The 25,508-nt window shown below is 40.6% G+C and overlaps 5 protein-coding genes across 5 annotated transcripts; 4 read left to right on the forward strand and 1 right to left on the reverse strand.

Annotated features, from left to right (window-relative positions):
• Positions 1 to 1,005: 1,005 nt before the first annotated feature.
• Positions 1,006 to 3,427, forward strand: LOC139884580 (WAT1-related protein At5g40240-like). Its single transcript, XM_071868596.1, has 7 exons — positions 1,006 to 1,193; positions 1,291 to 1,356; positions 1,509 to 1,622; positions 2,095 to 2,341; positions 2,438 to 2,596; positions 2,880 to 3,031; positions 3,277 to 3,427. The coding sequence occupies exons 1-7, from the start codon at positions 1,006 to 1,008 to the stop codon at positions 3,425 to 3,427; spliced, it is 1,077 nt and encodes a 358-aa protein (XP_071724697.1).
• Positions 3,428 to 7,497: 4,070 nt separating this feature from the next.
• LOC139884581 (WAT1-related protein At4g15540-like) lies at positions 7,498 to 9,882 on the forward strand. The gene is made up of 7 exons (XM_071868597.1): positions 7,498 to 7,697; positions 7,805 to 7,870; positions 8,024 to 8,137; positions 8,580 to 8,826; positions 8,928 to 9,086; positions 9,177 to 9,328; positions 9,720 to 9,882. Exons 1-7 carry the CDS (start codon positions 7,498 to 7,500, stop codon positions 9,880 to 9,882), a joined length of 1,101 nt encoding a protein of 366 aa, XP_071724698.1.
• Positions 9,883 to 11,554: 1,672 nt separating this feature from the next.
• On the forward strand, positions 11,555 to 15,484 carry LOC139884582 (WAT1-related protein At5g40240-like). Its single transcript, XM_071868598.1, has 9 exons — positions 11,555 to 11,733; positions 11,854 to 11,916; positions 12,067 to 12,180; positions 13,156 to 13,414; positions 13,504 to 13,662; positions 13,975 to 14,126; positions 14,284 to 14,433; positions 14,551 to 14,554; positions 15,398 to 15,484. Exons 1-9 carry the CDS (start codon positions 11,555 to 11,557, stop codon positions 15,482 to 15,484), a joined length of 1,167 nt encoding a protein of 388 aa, XP_071724699.1.
• A 2,416-nt stretch (positions 15,485 to 17,900) lies between these two features.
• On the forward strand, positions 17,901 to 23,638 carry LOC139884583 (WAT1-related protein At1g70260-like). The gene is made up of 11 exons (XM_071868599.1): positions 17,901 to 18,115; positions 18,239 to 18,301; positions 20,446 to 20,562; positions 20,720 to 20,969; positions 21,088 to 21,246; positions 21,376 to 21,527; positions 22,034 to 22,151; positions 22,381 to 22,438; positions 22,591 to 22,672; positions 22,735 to 22,931; positions 23,493 to 23,638. The coding sequence occupies exons 1-11, from the start codon at positions 17,901 to 17,903 to the stop codon at positions 23,636 to 23,638; spliced, it is 1,557 nt and encodes a 518-aa protein (XP_071724700.1).
• A 36-nt stretch (positions 23,639 to 23,674) lies between these two features.
• Positions 23,675 to 24,805, reverse strand: LOC139884584 (MLP-like protein 423). The gene is made up of 2 exons (XM_071868600.1): positions 24,619 to 24,805; positions 23,675 to 23,946 (listed from the first exon to the last, which is right to left on the reverse strand). Exons 1-2 carry the CDS (start codon positions 24,803 to 24,805, stop codon positions 23,675 to 23,677), a joined length of 459 nt encoding a protein of 152 aa, XP_071724701.1.
• Positions 24,806 to 25,508: the final 703 nt, after the last annotated feature.

The following is a 25,508-nucleotide window of genomic DNA, read 5'->3' on the forward strand; positions in this document are numbered from 1 at the left end:
CCAATCAAACAATTGCCGATAAACTGAAAAATGATTCATCCAATGGTAAGGAAGAGAGTGACAGGCTAATAGCAAGTGAGCGACTAATGAGAGAAGACCAAACTTTTGAATGAATAAGGAAAAATCATGACATAAGCTTCTATTAACACTAAAATCCTCCTAATCCCTTCTTACTTTTGAGGGTTTTTAACTTCTATTATCTTGACAGGATCATGCTAAAGCTATGCAGCTACAAAGGTGCCGAATCGGCATCTTGAAGTTGGATTCAGTTTAGTTAAGCATCTTGGAATCAAAAACCCAATCAAAGCTAATCAAGTATGGCTAGTTCGGTTCGATTATGCCCCAAAGACCCCTATCACGACAACTGTTCAATGAATGTTTTGTTGAAGGTAACTAATTAATGTAAAGCAATCAGCTTGTAAACACGTGCAGGTTTCGGGGAGAGCTTTCGAAACTTCTCTTTTTTAACCATCATGACATGATATCCATCACAAGCTTGTACAAATCCCAAGAGACTTGACATCTTTTGCTCTCAAACCTAAAGCAACCCCGCCCCTTTTCTTACAACAGTAACTATACGGACAGAGTCATATTTGCTTACCAGATTAAGCATGTCTCCTAGAGTTTGTGCTTCTGCACGGTCCACCGTTTATCCCGAATCCGAAGTTGTCGCACTCCGAAGCATATCGTGCGAAGGGAAGCAATCATTTATGTTAAATTTACTATAAACTATAAAAAAAAAAGCCACGTCAATAAAGCTCGCCCGCGCTCTTTTCACGGTTGTTAAAATCGTCCTCTGGTTCGCAAGCTATTAAAATATTAAAGCGCATCAGAAGTTGGAGGGAGAGATATTTGCATTCCATCAATTTTAAAGTCAAACAAAAGCATCTAATCAATGGCGGTCCCGTAACACGGAGGAAAGCCTCTCGGGGTCCTACAATTATTTCACCCACGAACTGGGAAGACAGATAGAGAGAGAGAGAGAGAGAGAGATAGACGAGAGAGATGGAGGGGACAGCGAGGGGTTCTCTGCCGTTTGTGGCGATGATTATGGTGGTTCTGGCTCTGGCAAGCAACATGGTGGTGATGAAAATAGCCATGTCCGATGGGATCAGCAAGTACATCATGGTCTTTTACTGTCACGTCGTCTCCTCTCTCGTCCTCCTTCCTTGTCCCTTCATCATCTCTCGCAGGTTTGCGCTGTCAGTCACTTGCTAAATCCATTAATGCCAGCTTTAGGGGGAAAAATAGTTTCAAGTCCTGGCCTTGTTCGTTTGCTCCGTTTGGCAGGTCGGGGTCGTGTCCTCCTCTCACTTTCACCGTGCTCGGCAAGATCTTCTTGCTCGCTCTGGTTGGGTGAGTGGGTAAAAGTTTCTTCACTTCACATGAATTTGCAGATTTGGGATTTGCTTTTCTTGGAATTCTTTTGAAGCTCAACGTCTTGATCAACCGCAGAGAATTTCATACCAAAAAACAGAGTGGATTTTTGAGTAATTTTGTTGATACAGATTGGTAGCACAGATATGCGCGTATGCCGGCATCGATTACAGCTCCCCTGTGCTGGGCACGGCCATGATGAACCTCATCCCAGCTTTCACTTTCATTCTCGCCGTCATTTCAAGGTCGTTCTCTCTCCTTTCTCGTTATCTGCAGTGCACTTGAAGAAACGAGAGAAGCAGATGATGGTGTGTCGATTGGATGATGGGCGTTTGGTTCAGCTCAAAGTTTGTGAGTGCTTTTAATCAAGTACGACCAAAGCATAGTTCATAGTTCCCGTTTCAACCAGGCCTGGAGAAATTCACTTTGCCACCACTCAATTCACTCACCATTTTCTTCTGTGCATCTGTCCTTTTAATCTCAGAGAGTAGAATAGCTCTATAACCTTCATTTCTGCAAGCGAATGAACACCTGAAACATGACAGAATCAAGAAAGTAGAGAGAGTAGAAGAGCTCTATAACCTTCATTTTAGCAAGTGGAGGCAGGCTGCACGTTCATACGAAACGCAAAAGATAGCAGTGCATGACATGTCATCCACGATGAAACGACAAGCTTATTTCATTCTTGAATTGGTTTTATCGAACTCAAAAAACTAGGATGGAGAAAGTGAATTGGAAAAGCTCAAGCAGCCACGCTAAGCTTGTCGGAACCATCGCATCAATCGTCGGTGCATCAGTAGTCACTCTCTACAAGGGTCCGCCGATCCTCCGCTCACCTCCCCCTCCTCCTTACGTTCAACCTCGTCACCTTCTTTTGATTCTCTCGCGACAGTCGAATTGGATTCTTGGCGGGTTTCTCCTCACGGCCGATGCTTTCTTATTATCATTATGGTATATTATACAGGTCAGCACCAATATCCTTAACTTTTTTCACTTTTAGAATTTTACCGACGTTAAACAGAAGTAGACTCGAGAAATAAAGAAATCTTGAATCTGGCAGACATCTATCCTCAAAGATTACCCCGTGGTGCTGAACATAATGTTTTACAAAATGCTCTTCGGGACAATTCTGGCCGGGCTATTGTCCTTCATTACAGTGAGAGAACCACGGTCATGGATTTTGAAACTCGACAGGGGCTTGATCGCTAATTTATACTCGGTAAGCGCATAATACCACGACTCTTCAAGTCTAGATTCTGATCCGACTTTGCATCGGAAGACAAAAGTAGTTTTTGAGAGTTCAATTGTTTGAATGACTGAAAATCGATTAGTCTACGGAAAATGTTTTCCATAGATTAAAAACAACGAGCTGAGATTGGGATAGAACGGCTTTTCCTTCTAGTAATAAAGAATCAATTTCTGGAAATCACCAAATAAATGATTTTCATGGAAAATAGTTTCCTTTTGAATGAAACAAACTCGCCATGATATTGCATACGCAGGCTGTGGTTGTTAGCATCTTCAGCCTCACATTGTGCACATGGTGCTTAAAGAGAACTGGACCTGTTTATGTCGCCATGTTCAAGCCTTTTGGGATTGTATTCGCCGTAGGATTGGGGTTCATATTTCTAGGCGAAACATTACACCTTGGAAGGTATGTGTTCTCTCTCTTCTTCTCCATTAAAATGCCTAAACCCCATCTTTTGCTATGATCAAGAATCTGATCGATTAGAAGGTATTATGAAAAATGTGTTCATCAGAGAAAAAGCTCGTTCACGAGCTCATCTCAAGCATTGGCAACGTACATCCTTAAGATATAAATTATAATCACCATACTCTTTACTTTAACATTTTCTTCTTCTTTTTTTATGTATTTTTTTTCTTGTCGGGTGTTGGCAGCTTGATCGGAGCGATGGTGATTGCGATGGGATTCTACGGGGTAGTGTGGGGAAAGTCTAAAGAGGAGGAAGAGAGGACAACGGAGGGTGGAAGCTTGGCATCCTCCAGCCATAAGATTCCTTTGCTCCAAAACAAAGCTTCAAGCGTGTAGATATTCTTTGGCAGAATAGAAAAAGGATGGAAAATGTCAAAGGTTTATACATGTTTACGGCAATGTGCCCTTTTGTCTTGCTGAAATGGATTCGAGTTGAATATTCCAATGTGAAACGCACGTGAAAATACCAATACAGGGGCAGTGCCAAAAAATGAAGAATTCGGAAAACATTCATGACCATCTTGGGCAATGGCTCCATTTTCTTGTTCGTCTTCTCTTGCAATTTCTCGCGAAGCTTCACGGCATCCATTTTCGCTTCCACCGTCAACTTCTCCGCCTCTCCCTCCACCTTCGTCTTCTCCACACCTTCGCCCACCCAAGGAAACAGAGAGGAAAAAACCAATCGCCGATTCACCATTACAGACAAAATCGAAACTTGAGAGGACAATGACGACCTTATAGACACTTGAGCAGATTGAGAAAAAGAGAGCGCACTGTCTATCTGACGCAAATCGCTGTGGTTCCGTCCGAAACGAAGTGATGGCAGAAAGTAACAGAGGTCGAGGATAGAAGAAGGTTTTTTGAAACGAAAAACCAGAGAAAATGCAGGGATGATCGGATTGCTCGGAGGAATGAAAAAAGGAACACCGAAAAAACAAAGCCGATCAATTGGGATAACATTTGAAGTGGAAAAATTATCAAAAAATCCTAAATCTATTTTATGAACGTAAATTCAGTTCTAACCCTTTAAATTATGTTAATTTAGTCCTAAATATTTTGATAATTTATCAATATGGAATTCCAGTCAATTTTGGCCTGAAAATGCTCGTGTGGATTTCAATTGTACTACATAACATCATCAATGCTAACGTAGACAACTTTTTTAAATTTTTTTAAATTTTTTTTATAATTTTTAGATTTTTAAAATTTTAAAATTTTTAATTGAGGCCAGCAAGGGGCGAAGACTTGTCGCTGGTGATGGTCGTGGGCCTCGTTAGTTGTAGGCAAGGGTAGCCCTTGCCCAAGCAAGGCTAACCCTTGTAGGCCGTTGTCCTTGGTTTGTTGCTAATGACTAGCTTACAAATAAGGAAAAAAAAAATCTAGAATTTTTTTTTTAAATTATCCACATCAACTCAGTCATGTTATATAAGAATGTGGGTATGCAAAAAGAATTGCCCATCACAATTCCCAAAAAGTAGAACTGGTGTTTGGACAATCCAATTCTTGATTCTAAGAGAGAATTGGACTGATTACATATACTTTTTTTTTTAAAAAAAATTCTTAAAAAGATAAAAGTAACAAGTTTTTTTAATCCATTTCTTCACAATAGAAGGCATATAAGTAGTAGGAAAAAAGAAAGTGATCGGTTCCATTGCATTGAACCAGGAATCAATCACCCCTACATAAGATAGCCGACGTTGACCAAACTGTCATGTTAGCGATTTTTTGTTAGAATTAGTTGCAATGATTAAATTGATATGATTAAAAAATTTAAAATTAAATTAGCCGCTGTATAACAGGTTTATGAATTTTTTGACAAATTTCTCCATTCAAAATCCCAAGGTCGACAGGTTAAAGAACTAGAAAACGAAAAAAGCAGTGTATGCTATGTAGAAAACTTGGGAACTTATTAAGAAATTCGTTGGGATCATAATTAACCGTTCTAAAAATTTAAGCGGTAAGATAAAAACGTGATTAAATATTTGTATACTTTAAATCTCCTCTTGCTCTAATATTAGATAAAAATTTTGATGGTACCACTACCGATTGTTCTAAAAGGTTTGAATTGTTAAACAAAAACATTATTTAATTTATATCCTATCATGGAATAGGGAACCCCCATATTAGGAAATGCGAAGGAGTACGCGCGTGTATTTGATGCGACGTGAAAGGGGACGACGAATATGTGCGTGTGTTAAGATGTGGGCAAAGAAAGCATGTGCACCAACTTCCTAGCGACTTCGCATTGGGCCTCATATGGGCTTTTCGGTGGCTGGGCTTCCGTTCTCAGCTTCCGCAGCCCACGTGCTCGAGAAGAGCGGGTCGCCCGGTCCGTGCATTGCTGTGTCAGTCACGGTTCAAATAGGCAACCGCAATGGCAACCGGACCTTCCCCATCAAGAAATATGCGAGGGTCTAAATTTGAGCTCACAAGTACTTTGTACATTTATATAGTATTTATGCACCATGCGTTGTTGTGGAAATAGCATGCATCGTTATACTTATCTTTGTATATACACGAAGAAATACGTCTAAGTCAACTATATTAATCGACCCACATGCAAAAGTATAGCATTTGCCCTATAGTCTTTCCATGACAATAAGCATGCTCATCGTTACAATACTTCCAAGAATTGCGAATCAAGCGGTGATAGAAAGGAAAAAAATAAAAAAGCAAAGATTCTCTTTCAATTATATTTTACGACTCTTTTATACTCGGAGGAGACTATGACAAAACCTAAATTAATTCTTTGGATGGAGGGTACACGATACTAATATAAAGACATTGTCGATCCGAATACATAATCGACTTTAGTGAATTTATGTATACTTAGTCTGCCTCGAAGATAGATCTGGGGTGGAAACAAGCGCATCTAGCCTAGTGAATCCCAAGTAAGCAAAGCACTCAAGAATTAAGTTATTTGTGTGCACACAATCACACATATAGAAATTTTAATAAGATTGTGAATATAGTAATGTCTTACAAATCATGCTTTGTTAAAATGTAATGAATCTACTGAATGAAGCATCATAAAATTAAGAAAGAAGTAAGGAAATATTGATGAAACATAATATGTCTACCAAAGGGGCAATTACCACAATAGTCATAAATCTATTGTATAAATACTAATTCAGTTTTAAATTTTTAAATTTTGTCAATTTAATCATAAACTTTTTGACAAATTGCTAATGTAATTCTTCTAGCTAATTTTTGTTGAGCTTCGCTTACAGCATTGACCATCTTACATGGTATAATTGGCTCTGATATAAATAAATATATATATTGCATTTTCATGAATTTATTTTTTATAATTTATACAATTTTTTCCTTTTTTCTCGAGTGGTTGTTGGGCAACCAATCAAACGATTGCCAATAAACTAAAAAATGATTCATCCAATGGTAAGGAAGAGAGTGATAGGCTAATAGTAGGTGAGCGACGAATGAGAGAAGATGAAACTTCCGAATGAATAAGGAAAAATTATGACATAAGCTTCTATTAACACTAAAATCCTTCTAATCCTTCTCACTTTTGGGGTTTCTAACTTCTATTGTCTCGACAAGATCATGCCAAAGATATGCAACTACGAAGGCACCAAATTAGCACCTTGAAATTGGATTCAGTTTAGTTCAGCATCTTGCAATCGGAAACGGATCAAAGCTAATTAAGTATGGCTAGTTTGGTCCGATTTCAAAATTAATCGGAGACTGGGGCAATACCCCCAAACTCCCATTACAACAAATGTTCAATGAATGTTTTGCTTAAGGTAATCAATCAATATAAAGCAATCACTTTGTGAACACGCATATGTCTAGATAAGAGTTTTAGAAACTTCTCTCACTTAACCATTGCGACATGATATCCATCACAAGTTTATACAAATCCCAAATGACTTTGACTTCTCTCGCTCTCACACCTAAAACACCCCGCCCCTTTTCTTACAACAGTAACTATGCGCACGGTTAAATTTGCTTACAACGCTCAGTATTTTTCCTAGAATTTATGCTTCTGCACGGTCTCCCGTCCATCCCGAATCCGAACTTGCTACACTACGAATCGTATCGTGCAAAAGGAAGCAATCACACATGTTTAATTTATTATGAACTATAAAAAAGCCACGTCAATAAAGCTCGCCCGCGTTCTTTTCACGGTTGTTGAAATCGTCCTCTGGTTCGCAAGCTATTAAAATATCACAGCGCATCAAAAGTTTTTTTTTTTGGTCGACAGCGCATCAAAAGTTGGAGGGAGAGATCTTTGTCTTCCGTCAGTTTTAAAGTCAAACAAAAGCATCCAATCGATGGCGGTCCCGTGAAACTGAGGAAAGCCTCTCGGGGTTCTCCAATTATTTCACCCACGAACTGAGGAGAGCTAGAGAGAGAGAGCGAGAGAGAGAGAGAGAGAGAGGGAGATGGAGATGGAGATGGAGGGGAGGGCTGGGCGTTCGCTGCCGTTCGTGGGGATGATAATGGTGGTTCTGGTTCAAGCGAGCGAGATGGTAGTGGCGAAAATGGCCATGTCCGATGGGCTCAACAAGTACACCTTGGCCTTCTACTGTAATGCCCTCTCCTCTCTCGTCCTCCTTCCTTGCCCCTTCATCATCTCTCGCAGGTTCGTGCTCTGCTTATGCCTAGCACTCGCTAACTCCATTAATGTCAGGCGAAAGGGGGGGAGAAGAGTTTTAAGTTCTTGACTTGTTTGTTTGCTCTGTTTGGCAGGTCAGGGTCGTGCCCTCCTCTCACTTTCTCCGTGCTTCGCAAGATCTTCTTGCTCGCTCTGGTCGGGTGAGTGAGTGAAGTGTCCTCGTTTCGCATTAATTTGCGGACTTGGGATTTTGCTTTTCTTGGAATTATTTTGAAGCGAAACGTCTTGATCTACTGCTGAGAGTTTGATACGGGAAAACATGGTGAATTTTTTTGGTGATTTGGTCGATGCAGATCCGCATCGCAGATATGCGGGTATGCCGGGATCGATTACAGCTCCCCTGTGCTGGGCACGGCCATGATGAACCTCATCCCAGCTTTCACTTTCATTCTCGCCGTCATTTCAAGGTTCGTTCTTTCTTTCTTCTCGTTATCTGCAGTGCACTTAAAGAACCTCCATTTTAAGAAAAATGAGAGAAGCAGATGCATAGGTTCTGCTTAAAGTTGGGAATGCTTTTAATCGAGTCTAACCAAAGCAAAATCCATAGTTCCTGTTTCAACCAGGCCCGGAGAGATTCACTTCGTTACGACTTAATTCACTTCTCATTTTCTGTGTGTCCGTCCTTCTAAATTTCTAATCTCAGAGATTATGAACAGTTCTATAACTTTTATTTCTGATGATGCTGGATCCATGAAATGGGACAAAAATCAAGAAAGTCCAGTGCTTCAGCAAGTGGAGGCTGCGCATTCAAACGAAACTGCAAAACACAGCACTACACAATGTCTGTCGGACAATGAAACAAGATAAACTTATCTTACTCTTGAATTTGTTCATGGATTGAAAAACTAGGATGGAGAAACTGAATTGGAAAAGCTCGAGCAGCCAAGCTAAGCTTGTGGGAACCGTTGCATCAATTCTTGGTGCATTGGTAATCACTCTGTACAAGGGTCCGACAATTCTCCGCTTGCCTTCGCTGCCTTCTTTTGTTCATCCCCGTCACCTTGTCTCTCTTCTCTCACGACCATTGAATTGGGTTCTCGGTGGGTTTCTCCTTGCGGCCCAAGCTTTCTTGTTATCACTGTGGTTCATTATGCAGGTTAGTACCAACAATCCCTATTTTTTTCCTAAGAATATGAATGACAATAGAACGAATTTAAAAAAAGACTTGACAAGTACAAAAAATCTGTAATCTTGCAGGTATTTATCCTCAAAGATTACCCCGTGGTGTTGAACATAATGTTCTATCTAATGTTCTTCGCAACAATTTTTTCCGGGCTATTATCCTTCATTATGGTGAGAGAGCCGCAGTCTTGGACTCTGAAACTCGATGTGGGTTTGATCGCTATTTTATACTCGGTAAGCGTGTGATTTTGCTTCTCTTAAAGTCTAAACTTTTGGTCGACTTCGAGTTCGAAGATAAAAGTCGGATTAATATTGTAAATGCAGTCTCTGGTTGCGGGTGTCTTTAGAGTCACATTGTGCACATGGTGCCTGAAGAAAGCTGGACCTGTCTTTGTTTCCATGTTCAAGCCCTTGGGAATTGTATTTGCTGTGGGATTGGGGTTCATATTTCTAGGGGAAAAGTTACACCTTGGAAGGTACAAAGGCTCTCTCCTCCTTTCTATTGAAATGCCTATTCCTCATCTTTTTCTACAATCAATAATCTAGTTCATTAAAAGAGATTAAGAAAAAGATGTGTTCATAAGAGAAAAAAGCTCATTCACGAGCTCATCTCAAACATAGCAACAGATATTCTTAAGATATAAAACATAGATTGCCTTGCTCTTCAGATTAACTTTTTAAAACCAAACGGTTATTGCTCAACTCTGGCGATTTGCCAGAGACTATGTGAAAAACCAGAGTCTCTGTCATTACATGCATACGCGAAGGAGCAAAACAGGGTCGGAAGATGAGCCGCACGAGGACTACTTTCTAATTGTTAAAAAAGTATCTGATTTGGTCCTTTACTTGCCTTCTGGTTTTTGGCAGCTTGATTGGAGCAGCAGTGATTGCGATGGGATTCTACGCGGTCATGTGGGGAAAGTCCAGAGAGGAAGAGAAGACAATCGAGGACAGCGGTGGGGCTGATGGGAGCCTGGCATCCTCCAGCCATAAGATTCCTTTGCTCCAAAGCAAATCGTTGAGTGCGTAGATACTCTTGGTCAAAAGAAGAGGAAGAATCAAAAGGAAAGAGAAAGGTGTGTACACATCTACAGAGATGTTCCCTTTTTTGGTCCTTTTGAAATGGATTCGAATTGATTTTTCCTTCCGGAATAATGGCAGCACCAATAAAATGACAGATTTGATAGGAGTTTCGATTGTGTGTGGACATCGACAACAGTATGATATGCTCGTCTATAGCTACGTAATATTTGATGTTGACGAGAAGCGAAGGGACGTTCACCAAATATCACCGGTAACCAGCTAATCTTGAAATTTGGCCTACCGTTGGACACAAAAAGTAGAGCACATTGATCAAGGATGTCAAATGGAAGCACCAATGCAGAGTGACGGTTGAGTGTCCTAGTGACCTCCGGATTTGTAACTTCTTGTGGATAACAATTGTCAATGCATAACGGGCACGCCGGAAATCTGAGGAAAAAAAAAAACGTGCACTTGTTTTACCACATAGGGGTGATAAGTACTTGTTGTAATAGTGATTAGCAAAGCATAAATACCGATAGCATTCGTTGTAAAGAGGATGGTCTTCTAAACGCAAGCAGATTCCTAATGTCATTTAATCAATGTATTAGTGTGTCTTTTTCATCATCAACACTTGTTTTATCATCTCCAATACTATATATTTAGAATTTACGTTTTACATCTTCATTTTAGAATCTTACTTTTATTTTTTGCCTGCAATCACCATAGAATGCATTTCCATTAAAAATCAAGAATGAACTTTTTGGTGAAAGATTTTTTCACTATTTGGGTGCATTCTCGTTTTGGCAAATGGATGTACAAACATTAATGTATATGCTGCTTTTAAAAATCTATATTTTGCAATTAGAGTTTCATTATGAGATTTCAACTTGTATCTTCTTCTCACTATCCATATTCTATTTTTGTTAAATGTAGATTTTTAAAACAAGTATATACATTAATGTTTGTACATCCTCTACAGAAGGCTTGTGCCCGCAGTCAAGGTGAACTATGAACAAAGCTCATGGGATAAAGCTTTGTCCCGTAGAGTTCAAGCCACGAGCTCTTATCCCAAAAGTAAGATTAACGCAAATTCAAATATACCAATTTTACGTAAAGGTCAAGTTATATTTTTATATAAAATCTCGCAATCATGTTTTTTTGACTTTATGAATGTTAAGTAAATGCATAAGATGAGGAAAAAGATACATAAAAAAGTTCAAGAAAATGAATAATTTCGAAAAAGAAAGTGGGAATAGGTGAAGATGAGAGTAGCATACATGTTCGGTCAATTTTTAGTCAACCTACCAAATTTTCATGCATACAGATTTGGTCATGATCATGCTTGGTGTAGAAAAATTATTATATGGTCCAGGTTCATAGTTCATACGAGCTCCATGGATCTCAGCCGTTGAATCATGTGAGATTCAACGGCTGTGATCCATCGACAAGTGCTCCTCGTACATGCTGAGGTGTCGGCCCGTACCAAACGATGCTGGAATCCCCCAACCAATCAGATGTAATCTGCATCTTCCGCTTTGCGCAGAAGAAGACAAAAACCAAACAGCTCCAAGAACAGCTCGTCAAACGCAAAAGCGAGCACGCTTCTTGCTCTACTCGGCGCAGCGCTTCTTCCATCTCCATCTCCTCCTCCGTTGAAGTCGGCGGCGGAGCGACGACCGATGGATACGAGGCTCGCCGTGCCGGTCGTCGGCATGGTGATGGCCGAGTGCGCGCAGGTCGGCCTCATGATCGTGAGCAAAGCTGTCATGTCCAACGGCATGAGCAACCTCGTCTTCGTCTTCTACTCCAACGCCTTCGCTTCTCTCATCTTGCTTCCTGCCTCCCTCATCTTCCACAGGTCCCCCCCCCCTCCCTCTCTCTCTCTCGTTGCATTGCATGCCTTTCTATCTGGTAATCGTGAGGTTACCGGCGTTTCTATCGGTCGATTGTCACGAGGCTTTTCCCCCATCGTTTGCAGGTCGGGACGTCCTCCATTGACTCCATCACTCGTTCTTCAGTTCTTCGTGCTCGGCCTCCTTGGGTAAGCTCGGAGTGAACTGCTTCGATTGGCTTCGAATAGGAAAATCTTTACGTGCCTTCGTTTGTCTTTCGGTCAATTCCTACTGTTTAGATGGATTTTTGTTGATGCTGGGTTTTGCCTTCGGTGTTCTCTCTTTTTTCTTATATACAGTTGCTTGGCACAGATACTTGGGTACGCTGGGATCAATTACAGCTCGCCCACGCTCGGCTCGGCCTTGCTCAACCTCGTCCCGGCTTTCACCTTCGTACTTGCCATCATTTTCAGGTCACTATAGTAGTTTTGATTGGCTTAGTGCTTCTTTATCGCTCAGTTCTTCGCCCGTCATATGCAGTGAACTAGTGGATTTTCAAGTATAACTTTGGCCTATCTCATATGTACCTTGATCATTGTATGCTTTTGGTTGCAACCGAGGGACGGGAAAAGGAGTGGGGAGTACCGCTTGTCTTGAAAGAGGCGTGCCGACTGCTAGGAGCGCATTGTGAGGTCGTTAACCGTGGAGCCAGATATCATTTTAAGCATTCCATTGCCTTGTTCTTTCTTCATTTTATGATTGTAAAATGTTCTCTTTGGTAGTTTTGTTTCGAAATTGCCAACGAAGTGCAAAATTGGCTACTGACTAACTAAATAAAGTTCGTAATACAATTACACTTCCAGCTTATAACCTGGATTCCTAAAGCCTGAGTTAGGTTAGAGAGTATAGTATGCCCATAATACATAAGATCAATTTGTTCCAATTACTTTTCCTTAATGTGCTCCCGAATTTAGGGGTGCCACTTAATAGGTGAATTGATGAAAATTATGCTGGGAAAGTTATCTTAAATATGCAGTTCCTAAGTAGATTGTCTTCTTTTCCAGTGCCATAGGTAAGCTCTTGTCTACATAGCTTGCACTGAAAACATCGAATCATGAACTGAGGGGTCGACCATTCTGTGAAGTTGTTTGGCTTGTTGCTCTTGGTTTATTCATGCTATATAGCTTCCATGTTTGATATCCTGTTAAGGATTCTTCCGCCTCTCTTGGCTTGAAAAAATAAACAGTCCTTGCTAGGTATTCAGACCGGGAACAAGTAATATTGAAATTTTTATATGCTAGAATGCAAAAATGGTGGACTGGATTTCTTGGAGTAACCATCCGTGCACACTTCCCTTAGTAGTACATGAAAGATTGGTACACTTGAGGATTCTGGTAATTTCATGTTGTCTCGCCTGCTGATTAATAATTATGTGATTGGTGCTTCAGATTGGAGGGATTAGACTGGAGCAGTTCAAGTAGCTTGGCCAAGTGTGCTGGAACCATAGTGTGCATTGCTGGTGCATTTGTCGTCACTTTGTACAAGGGGCCAGCTATTGTGACGACATCAACATCCTCTCTATCAAACTTGCATAATGAAGTTTTCAATTTGCATCATAAACTTCTGACACCAGAGTCAAACTGGGTTCTAGGAGGTTTGTTTCTTGTAGCTGATTGTGTGATGACTTCATCATGGCTCATTGTACAGGTAAGGTCTAGAGGAAACTAAATTGAAGTCACACTTAGTCAAACCATATTGAGTCTAAATAGTTAGCCTTCTGCTTTTAATGCTTCCAGGCATCAGTGCTGAAAAAATATCCAGCAGAGTTGATTATAGTCTTCTTCTACTGCTTCTTTGTGGCCATCCAGTCTGCCGCCATATCTTTCTTTGTGGAACGAAAGTCAAGTGCTTGGAGCTTAAAGGACAACATGCGGTTGATGGCGGTTCTTTACTCGGTAGGGTCATCTGCCGAAATATTTTTCTGTGCTAAATTTGGAGCTTGATTGACTTATACTATAGAAGCTTATCCCTATCGTATTAAATGTTTATTTTTAACTTATTCTGTCTTTGTTTCATGTACTGGAGCAATTTTGCTCCAGGTAACCATTTTTTTTTGTTTTCATTTCATGTAGTGTAGCGATTTTGCAAGGATATTGGTGCTGTGGCTCCGTTTGTAGCAGATTTGCAGTTGTTTATTGCCATGACATCACTTTCTACCTGTGTTTTCTTTCGCAAAATTAGTTGGTAACTTTAGGTTTATGATGTAGGCCGTTTTTGGCTCTGCTTTCCAAGTTGGTGTAAGTACATGGTGCCTGCACAGAACGGGACCTGTCTTTGTATCAATGTTCAAGCCCCTGGGGATCGTCATCGCAGCTGTTGCGGGTGTTCTATTTTTGGGTGATAACTTTTATCTTGGAAGGTATTTCTAATCTATGCACTTGCTTTAATCGAACTTTGTGATGCCCATGTGTTCAATGCTGCTGTTCTTGCAACTGATAGCTTTCCCTTTCTTCTATAATTTAATTTTATGTTAGTAACCATGACAGCTTCATAAGTTACATGTTTCATCTTTGCAGTTTGGTAGGATCGGTGGCAATTGCTGTTGGATTTTATTCTGTGATGTGGGGTAAAGCCAAAGAAGAGAAAAAGGATCTTGTTATCTCAGTGGGTGATGTGAAACTAAACAAGAAAAAGGTCCCTCTTTTGCAAACTATTGTTGAAGAGATGTAAGTATTTAGCAAAACTTTTGTTTCTGGCCATGTAAATTGTGATGAAAGAAGAAATTCCTTTGGACAGAAAATGATACTTGATCCATACATAAAGATGTAAGTTGTCTACATCAGAAAGGTATTGGCAGCTTCTCTATCCTGTACTGGGTTTCAAGGATATTTATGTGAAACACAGAACTGAAGAAAGTAATAAAAAAAGTGCCCCTTTTGTTAAACCTGGCTATTGGCTGGAGTTAATTGACGCCAGAAGGTCAAATTCATAGAGAGGCGGTTATGACTCTGTCGTCCCAAGGGCCATATAGCTTGCCTCTTAGCTGCATTGATGACATGACAAGAAGGAGGCTCCTCAACTCAAAGCTTTTCTTTTTCTTTTTCAATTATCCGCAATCTAGATCACACTATTGCCTGCTGTGGTATAATATAGTGTCTAAGATGATCTATGTACTTCATGCTTGATTACTGCCACTTTTTGCTAGAATGCATATTGTGGTTATAAACTGAAATGGTTGTGTTCAAAATCGTCGTAAATTCTTGCTGCAAATATGAAAAGATAGCATCATGGTTGATCTTCGTGGCTCACAATTCTTGTCATGGTCAGTGTATGTGTTAGGTAACTAGCGGAAATTCATTAGGCTGGGATCATAGGCTAATGTTGGTTCAGTCAGCGTAGAATTCTTAAGTAGATTGTATCGCAGAGGTAAAGTGTGACTTGGACCATTTTCTCCTAGGTTCACCTTGCAATTGGTGGATATTGGCAACAAAGGAAGAGAGATTTACTTCTGAATTTGATTATTTCTGTTTGAGTTGAATGCCTTGCACAATCTTTGTCCCGGCTGACATTTCTTATTGAGAAAGAAGTAGCTTTAGCAATTAACGATTATTCTTTAAAATTAAGGTGTTAGGGGTGTCACCCCCTATATCAATATAATGTCTGGCTTTTCTTTTGCCCTTTTATTTTCAGTATACTGATACTGATTCTGCCGCTTCCGAGCCAGAAGAGACAATCTCGGCATCTCTTCTGTCCTTGATTCAAAAAAGTCGGTATTAGGCATGTATATAGTATCTAGCTAATTTTATTGTACGCGCAACAATGTTTAAGTTTTAGCGGGATTTTTTAAGAAAGAGATGCTCATCCAAAGAACAAGATCAATGCACCTGTGGTCGATATTTACTTTTAAGTTGTTTTAACATGCCAATCGGTTAGGCTTTGTGTAATCGTGCATGCTTGTGTAATCATACGTATATCTGTGATGATGCATGCCCATTCCCTGCTTCCTTTTTCCTGTGACCAAAAAAAATTGAATCTGTTGACGTTTCAAAAGAATTTTGTCCTATTGATGGATATGTATCTTTGTGTCAGAAGCTTATCTTTTAGTGACAGTTTATCATGAATGTTATTGCATTTCTTGACCATTTAGGTAAAAGCTATAGTTTCGTCACATTATGAGATCCGTTTTTTCCCTCTGAATGAATGATGTCCATAGACTGCCTTGCAGTGTCATGCTAAATATAAATTGTGTGGAGCTGTCCCCAAAACATGGGAGGCACGATCATGCTGAGTCTTCTGCAGTATTATTAGTATTCCTACAGTGTGGCTTCTATTCTTATCATACCCACTATTCCTGTTGAGTCCCAGACATATGTTGAACGAAGTTCGAACTGGCTCCTAATGCCTTTGAGGGGTCGATTGCTTTGCATTTGTCTCTTGTTCCTGAAAATGAAGAGACTGGCTGTATACGGTGTGGTCTTTTAGCTGCATTCAGCTTCTTTGCCCCGCTCGGCCGCATGAGAGGGTGACTTTGCTTTTGCTGCAAAAATTGCACGTCAGCTTCTTGGCCAAATCAAACAGGCACTTTAGTGTTTTCAAAGGGTCGACTTTAGAATCGGCCAAAAAGTAGAGTCTGGTTACCTATGATGCCCATCTTATAGGAGATTCTCGTATATGATTGATTTTTCTTATTCATATAATTGAGGAGACTACTGACCTGTCTAGTCTCTCCCCTATTACGGCGAGGCAACGACTCATGCATGAAAAAAAGAGGGAGGGGGCAAAAGAGAGAACCCCAGAAAATTGGGAAAAGAAACAAGGGGGCAGACTCAACTGCTGCATCCGATCGTGTAGTTTGTCAATGAGGTGATGTTGATTGGAGAGTGCCAATGATTAGTGCGCGCAAGTGAATGTGTAGCTGGTTAGATCCCGGAATTGACAACGGTATGGGATAAGATACGGCTGGAATTGATGACTGGTTGGGGTTGCTTTCTGGGCAATGGAGAGTCGGGGAATCATGGCTAGGGAGCTTTGCTTTGATTGAACATGAACTTCAACTTTCAAAACACATCTGATTATGCATTGGCTAGCGACCAAACCCGTAATCATACATGCTCTTTCAAGAACATTCTCTGCTCATACAAGATGTCGTCAATTCAATTTTTAAGCAAATGCTGTGGATTCATTTGTGACCAAAAATCGACTTCGAATTCTTTCGATCTCATTATGGGGGACCCGGAGAAATCGCGTGGTTAGGGGAGTAGCTGATCCTGCTAAGTCCAGAAAGAATAATAATTAATTAACCAATGATTCAGGCTTAAATGGGCAGCACGAGATGTCAGTGGACCACGGATGAGGAAGAGGAGCTCATCTTAATTTGAGATACTCAAGTTAGATGTCGAAATAATATATATATATATATATATATATATATATATATATTGACGTGTCAAAAATATTGAGTTTGACAAAAGATCAAAAGTATGTTGATTCACCCCCAAACTAAAAAAAGAAAAAGCAAGTTGGCCGGCCCCGAGGACATGGGATGGGACCTTTTTGAATGTGAACCACTAACACACCCCTATAGAGAATTATAAAACTAACGTATGGTCCCTGGATCTATTTAATTCGATAATTTTAGTAAAATCGTCGAGAATTGCCGCGTCTCCGTCAGGATTACCGAAGGGACCATGTGACAAATTGGACACCAGACGTGTTGTGCTCAAGTCTTTCCCAAAACAAAATCAAGGGCAAAAGGGCAAAAGAGAAACTTGTGGCCTCGCGATTTATTTTTCATGCAATGATCGGACGTTGACGCAAACGAGTAGCGTTTTCTCCCTCTCAGTACCCTCACAACTCCTCATGCAATGATCGGACGTTGACGCAAACGAGTAGCGTTTTCTCCCTCTCAGTACCCTCACAACTCCTCAAAGGGTTGCTCTCTCTCTCTCCTCTCTCTCTCTATTTTTTACATGTTGATGTGGGCATTCTCAGATAAAGGCCAAGGACATGGACGTGGAGTTCCAGTCTCTCCGTGGGAGCTACACCATGCTCTAGCTAGAGCAACGCATGTATATAACTCGTGCCTGAATTGTGCATTGATCTTGAGATTGTTTCGTTCATCTATTCTTATTTAGAATCCTTCCAATCGAAGAGAGGACGAAGGTCTCGGCTTACTAGCTAGAGAGAGCGAGAGATGAGGGATGAGATGGAGGTGACGAGGGACGGTAAAGCGATGGAAGTGGCCCGGTGTGTGGTGATGGTGATCGTGGAGGGTTGCACCATCGGATTGACCATCTTGGCGAAGACGGCCATGTCGAACGGCATGAGCCCTTTCGTCTTCGTCCTCTACACGAATGCTCTCGCTTCCCTCATCCTCCTCCCCTATTCCTTCGTCTTCCACAGAGACAGGTCGTGTGCGTGTTTTGTGTTTTGTGACAATCAGTTTGTTTTGTGTAGGGATCTTTTCCCATGTAATCATATAATAATTTGACGCGGGGCGCTTGCTGGTTGTCTATATGTTTTGGCTTGCAGAACAGGGGAAGCAGCCATCGCCCCGACTCTACTCTTGCGTCTCTTCTTCTTGGGTTTAACTGGGTTCGCTCTCTCCCCTCCTGATCCTTGTCTCTTCCCTCCTCTGTATGCTAGATGCACTTCTGAGGTCTTAGACACCAAATTACAATCTCAACATTTCTTCTCCCCTTATGTTCTTGCTTTCTTTTCTTGTTTGAAAGACGTAGTTGCTATCATATAAGGGCAATCGATTTTAGAGTAAGTTCTAACCCAAACCTATCTTGACATCTGGAATTGGATCAGGCGAGGTTTCCTAGTTTGTAGAAATATGAACCGGCCCCATTTGGTCTTGGAATCAAACCGACCCGTTCAGTCCAATTCTAGAGTCGGTGCTGAAACTATTTATTCCTTTTTTAAAGTTTTAATTTTTTGGTTTCTTCTATTCTCTACATCTTGAACTCCAAATGTTTTCGTTTGCCCCTTCCATATGCATCTTCTTGGTTAAAGAGCTACAAGTGGAGTTTCCCAACATTAAAAGGACAAAAAAGAGCATTATTTTTTATTTTTCGTTAAAAAAATCTTTACATGATCTAATTGATGATCGACCAATCTCCCCCTGGATTTTATACTTATTACTCTATCACATGGCATCATATAAACATATGTTGAAAAATAAAAGAATGCATTTATATGGACAGTAATTACTCTATTTCTCTTGAAGATAAAAAAGAAATGCAAGACAAGCATATATATTCTATAAGTCAAAAAAGAATTATAAAAAGACATATTAGTCCAGTCTAATTTGGACGGTTCAGTTCTGCACTTGAAATTGGGAGCGGATCAGGAATCACTGATTCCAATTTTGCAAAATCGAGAATCATTCAGAACAGGCTAGATCAGTCCAATTCTTCAATTAGAACTAGGGGTGAGCATGGTCCAGATAGACAATTCCTACCCTAAAATTGGGAACCACCCACTAAGAATTGGTTTTGAAAAATTGGAACTGAGAATCACCTATTGATTCCATGGATTTGCCTGAGAACCAAACTACCGGTCCGATCCATTCTAGGTAGATCCATGAAACTAGTCCCACCAAACTTCACGCACTTGGTGTGACATTTTCCAGCAAGCTAAAGCAAAAAACAAAGAACTTCCACATTCTTAGTTGCAATATCAATTAAAGATTGAACTCATATTAAAAAGTTAAGAGTCAAGATAGTAAAATAATTTAGACGAAATAAGAATGAAACAAGACAAACACTTAATTAGTGGATGTTAAGCTCCAAATTAAGGGTTTTAAGATTTTCATTTTTCTTAAAAAAATTTTTGGTTGGAAACTTTTCTTAAAAATTAAATATATATGTATATATTACTAGTTTGATCTAGATAGGCGGGTGGGCGGTTCCACATTTAAAATCGAAAATTGAACCAATACTCACGGGTTCCAATACATTAGAACTGAGAACTGAACCAATTTCCTTGGGAATTGCCGATTCCGGGCCAGTCTGGTTTGGTTCCTAGGTAGTTCGGATGGTTCTTAGTTTTTTGGCGCACTCCTAGTTGGAACTGACCTTCTCACCTTGTGGTCTACACCTAATTGTTGCTTGGCGGCTCAAAGGGCTTGAGAGGCCCTCCAATCACTGGACCAAACTCTGCAGAGTTTTTCGGTCCAAATTCAAGGAAAGTTTGAGTTGGGAGGACTTGGACATGTCAGCTCTTCTTTACGGGCGAGCTCAGCCTCGTCAGGCTGATCCAAGCCAGAAGTTATATATACACCTTCTTTGTAGATGTTACATCTGGCAGTGGTGGCGTCAGTGAGGCTTCCAAGGCTTGAAGTTGGGGTTTGGCTCGACACTGCTCTTGGTAATCTACGAAAGGCTGGTTCAAGCGCCAACCAGCCAAGCCATTTCACCAGGCCACAGTCCGATTCACCCCTTTCGCTCAATCAATATCTAATCTGCTTCAGTACCTGTAGGGGCTAAATTGGTGGTCTTCATTCCTGGAATGTTCTTTGTTGTGGTGCTTTGCGTAGACCGTGTGTAGTATGGACCGATAGTCATTAGCTCTTGAAAGTCTATGAGATAGACTCGATATATGTACCTTGAAGTTTGACAAGTGGGAACCAATTTAAAATGGACGTGTTAGATCAATACATAACTCTCTCCTCTCTTTTGGTCCACGAAGGCATTGAGAATGAAGGGTAACCTGTTACTGATGTGTTCTTGCAGGATAACCATAACTCAGTACCTCGCCTTCATCGGCCTAGATTTCAGTTCTCCGATTCTTGTTTGTGCAATGGGACACTTGGTTCCGACATTTTCCTTCCTCTTGGCCTTACTACTCAGGTCTTCACCGTTTCTAAACCGTTAAGTTCTTTCTCTGTCTGATATTTAATGTGATGATCTTATTTCAGAGTCCTGAGCAAATAAGGATTGCTGGTAGTTCATAAAGGTGCACCTCTGGAAATTAAATAGTGACTGAACTATACTTTACCAATATTAGGACGACAAAGCTAGACTGGAGAAGCTCAAGCATCCAAGCGAAAGTAATCGGTACCTTTATTTCAGTTGTGGGGGCAGTATTTGTTGATCTCTATAAGGGACCTGTCGTCAGTAGATCTTCAGTTTCGTCCCCCGATCGACTTCAATATCAGCAACTACTCATCTACTCCTCAACGCCTGAGCATTGGGCTGTTGGTGGCATTTTGCTCGCTGGTGCATCTTTATCTGTCTGTATATGGAACATCATTCAGGTACCGCTTCATTCCTTAATAAAACTCCAACAGTTTATTCAGCCACAAAATTGAAAAGTAGATAAACGTCTTGTATGTTCTTTTGCATGCTTTATAATAATGTTGCTTTATTTGTCAGGTTGGAACATTGACGCAATACCCACAAGTGATGAAGGTGGTATCTTTCTACAGTTTAGTTGGGACTCTTCAATGTGCAGTAGTCTCTTTTACTGTAGAGAGAAACCTAAGCGCATGGAAGCTAAAACTGGATTTGAAGCTTCTCTTGATAATTTCAACCGTAAGTACACAGCTACTTGTACTCACTCAGTATCATTTACAAAAAGCATAAATTTACAGAAATTAAAGAAATAAAAATAAAAATGCTCATGTCATGATGCCCTCTGACTATAACTTATACATGCCACAGGCGATTTTCGGAGGAGTAATTCGGCCCCAAGTTCAAATATGGTGCACTCAAGCAAAGGGTCCTTTCTATGTTCCCATGTTTAAGCCGTTTGGGATCCTGTATGCATGCTTCTTCGCTGTTTGCTTCTTTGCAAATAGCCTTCATTATGGAAGGTAAAACTCATGTCTTGTTGTCACCCCAAATGACTTTCAAAGGTTATTGATGCAACTGCGTGAGGCTTGAAACGACCTAAAAATTAGTCCAGGAGAGGAATTTGAATATTCATTTCATTACAAATTGGGAACTTGAAAACACAGAACCTAGCACATTTTTGCCTGCAGAGACTTTCTCTGTTTCTATTCCATCAATAACACATTACAATGGGAAGCTCAAAAGATTCAAAGAGTGCACATATCCTTCCATTACAGAGGCAGGAATTGGGCACATGCTGCTTGTATCTTTTCTTTCATGTGATCTTCACCAATTCAGAGGACTAAAGTATAGATTCATGCTAGGGCTTGCCTTGCACTCTCATCAATTATTCAGCTCATCATTGCAAAAGTGCGAGAAATTAACTGCCTGAGCCTTGGTTGTGATATATCTTTGTAATTTTAGGCATCCATTTGGCCTTTGTCTCTGTCAATGATCCAATCGCAAGTATGTTGTTGGCTAATTGCAGCGTCATAGGAGCATTCATAATAGGAATAGGATATTATTCATTGATGTGGGGACAAATCAGAGAGGGCGAAGCACACGACGATCATGACAACAGAAATGGGGATTCTCATGATAACAAGGTACCCTTTTGCAAGATGAGACTCAAGTCTAGAATATCATGCCTGGTATAAGCAAAGGAAACGAAACAATGCTCCTGGCAAGCCTCAAAACGTGAGCTCTTTAGTTTTTGCTTAATGGACATGCCTTGACTGGTGGCTGAATCTTTACGCAATACATGCTGTGATGGTGAGAGAAGGACCGTCCTCCAGCTTAGTTCTACTAGCTATTTCTTGCTTGATTTTGCTTGAGGGACTTGACAGAGGAAACTCATGCCAATCTGGTTCCTCTTGCCAGAAGTCCGAGATAGGTACATTTGGGCAGCGGTCCAGGTTATTGATGGAGAGATGTTTACTCTGTAGCTAACACCTCAATCAGAAATGGTGTGCTTGTATCTTATCATGAGAAACTTTGTAATGTACATTGGTTTTTCGTTTCCCTCTTCTACATTCTGTTTGGTAGTTTTGTCAGACTGGCCTTTTCTTTTCTCCCGAAAGGTCCCTGGTTTTCCTTCTGCTGACATACATGATGGTTTTCATGGCATGTAAAATAATGGAATTAGCAAAGTATATTTTGTACCTACTGGGGATGTTATGTACAAGACAGGCTGAGCATTGCACTTGCACTGATTCAGTTCTCTTGGCTGTTCGGTTCTTTAATTATCTCTCTTGCCCTCAACGAAACTGACTTTGAAAAGCTTTCGGTTTTCGGAGCCATCTCTAGCTCAAAATATCCAATCCCTCATCCTGTATTGATGAAGCCAAAGGTTGGGATCGGGAGGCATGAAGGACAAGTTCTGGAAGGCAACATAGCATTTGTGATGCTTTAAACTTTCTAATGGTGACAGCCATTGTGGTGCTTGAGAGCCAAGAAGGCAGCAGAATTTTGATGCACTTCATCTTATATGACATGCCTCTCATAGTTTTCTAAGGTTAATAATACTGAACCCTTTCAAGACTTGGGATGTTTAATCTCTCTTTCGTATACCAATTTACTGGGGGGAAATTTTAAGGCGATCCCTAAACCACCTAATTCAAGTGGTCATCAGAGAATGATGCATGTCAGCTTCTTAGACTGAAAGACTGCTGTGAACTCGAGAATGTCATTGCATGCCAGCATTGGAGAGGATGTCCCTCGCTCGTTGATTAACACTAAAGATTAGTTCGCTTGTGGCTCAACTGGAACAAACGGAGATGTCATAAGCATGAGCTGTTTGATCTGATTTGCTTCGCTGTTTCTCAACTTAATGTCTTGTCCTCTTTATTGTTTTGGTCAGAACTGATCTCCAGTTTTATGATTGGATGATTCATTAGGCGGATGCAGGTTCAGTTACCACTGCGAACTTCATCTGTTACTAAATCTAGATTGCAAGGGAGGGGAAGGAATTTTCGGAGGCAGTAAAGAGAGCTTAATAGAAAACCCTTCAAGTGAATACAAACAGAGACAGCAGGGGACTCTCATACTAGATGCACATAGAAGTGCGGAGTCCAGCTCCGCATTATTTTATTGATATTTAGTGCAAATCCGGATAGACGATTGGCGGCATCTATGCCTTGAGGATGAACTCATCAAGCTCTTTGAAATTCTGGATTGCGAAGTCCTTGATTACGTGGGGATCAGGAATTTCATCGCTTGCCTTCTCAAACCCACACGACCATTTCACCAAGCTTCCGTCTCCTTTAGGAATTACCTTGATGCTGCCATTGAAATTCTTGTAGTACTTCAGGAGATCACCGTCTATAACGCTGTAGGTCACGACCTTGTCTGCTTCGTCCACACCATCAATCTTCTCCTTTGATACTTTAACAAGTGGAGAACCTAGAGCATGGAAAATTTGTTGGAGAAGCGATAAGAGCCACACTTCTAACTCGAGCATAGAGGATGCTTGTGACAAGGATCCGCTTTAAGTGCAATTCAGGCCAAAATGATCTTTCTGTTTAGATCTTGATAGCTTACAGGAAAATAAGTTATTTGGCCAAAAACACCGGTAAATAAAGAAATGGAGTCTCAAGCTGTTTTTCTCACTCAGCCTCTTTCAGTGTCAGTACACTAGCTGAGTCATATAACGTCTTGTTGTTTACTTTTCATTCTTACAAAATTGCAGTCCAAAATCACAGGAAGCAGCACAAACCAATGGACAACAAAAGTTCAAATCTAATCTATAAAGGAGAATTCCTTATTTTATAGACAAGCACTGCATGCCTTCCTTTTGCAACCTCATATCCAAGATGTCTGAGAATAATCGCTACTACTCATCAGTTTCATCTTCATTGAAGAATTCACCTCATCATGCTCATGGCATCTGCAGTTTCAAGTTTTTTTAGATTAAAGGTACATTTAAAGAGCCAAGTCCCCCATTTAAAAGGTGATATGTTTGTCGGATCAAGTTCAACCGCTAAGATTTTCGCAGTAAGTGCGCTTTGCCATCTAATTAATTTAGGGGGAAAAAAAAGCAACGAAGATACTTCACTATGATCACCATCATATTACCTTCACCATACGTGAAGAGGCGAACTGAGCCAGGAGCCTTCCCATCTCCCTCAAGGACTTCAATATTCTTGTATTGGTCGGGGAAGATCTTTGGGAACAGTTTGGTGGAGTCTCTCATGCTCACCCAGAACTTGTCTGCAGGAGACTTAACCTCAACCTCTGCATCAAGAGTCAAAGGGCCACCCATTTCAGAACGTTCTAACGAGAGAGGAATATGTGGGAATACACGAAGCCGCTGTTTTAAGGACTTGCCAAGATGCCTATATATACTACTCCTGCTCTGATCTATGTATGAGGGCTTTAACTTAGCTCAACTGCCATTTATCTGCCCATCACATCAGGATCATAAATTTGCAGCACCACCAGCCTGCAATGCTCACAACCATCGTATAAATGCAAGGTGAGTGTGTTCTTACAGCAACTTTCAAAGCTGGGGGGCCAAGCAAATATTCCATTTTCTTTTGCCTGATCAGGACCAAGATTATCGACCGAGACACATTGTCCATGCCTCGTAAACATAGCAAAACATCGCCATTCCTTCTATTGATAAGCATGGTGTCGGTGCCGCGGATGGCAGAAACATTAAGTCAGTGGAAATTTCGTGACCCTTCCTTACTGGACCTGTTGACTTGATCGTACCTATGCGGTGGTGGAATAAATGTCCGACCGCGGAAACAGGTAGAGAAGTCACTGCTAAACCCCTTTAATTTAAGACAAAGGGAGGCAGGTGGATAAACTGTACGTTAATTCCATTGCAACCTAAAGTTAAATGGAGTGTTTCCATTATCGTGGATTGTATACGGAAGGGCTCACGCTATTTTTACCTTTAAAATAATTTTAGTAATCTAAAATTTAAATGGATCAAAGTAGCCCTCACTAGGACCTCATTA

This window comes from Rutidosis leptorrhynchoides, unplaced genomic scaffold (genome assembly GCF_046630445.1).
Source record: "Rutidosis leptorrhynchoides isolate AG116_Rl617_1_P2 unplaced genomic scaffold, CSIRO_AGI_Rlap_v1 contig572, whole genome shotgun sequence".
Lineage (NCBI taxonomy): Eukaryota > Viridiplantae > Streptophyta > Magnoliopsida > Asterales > Asteraceae > Rutidosis > Rutidosis leptorrhynchoides.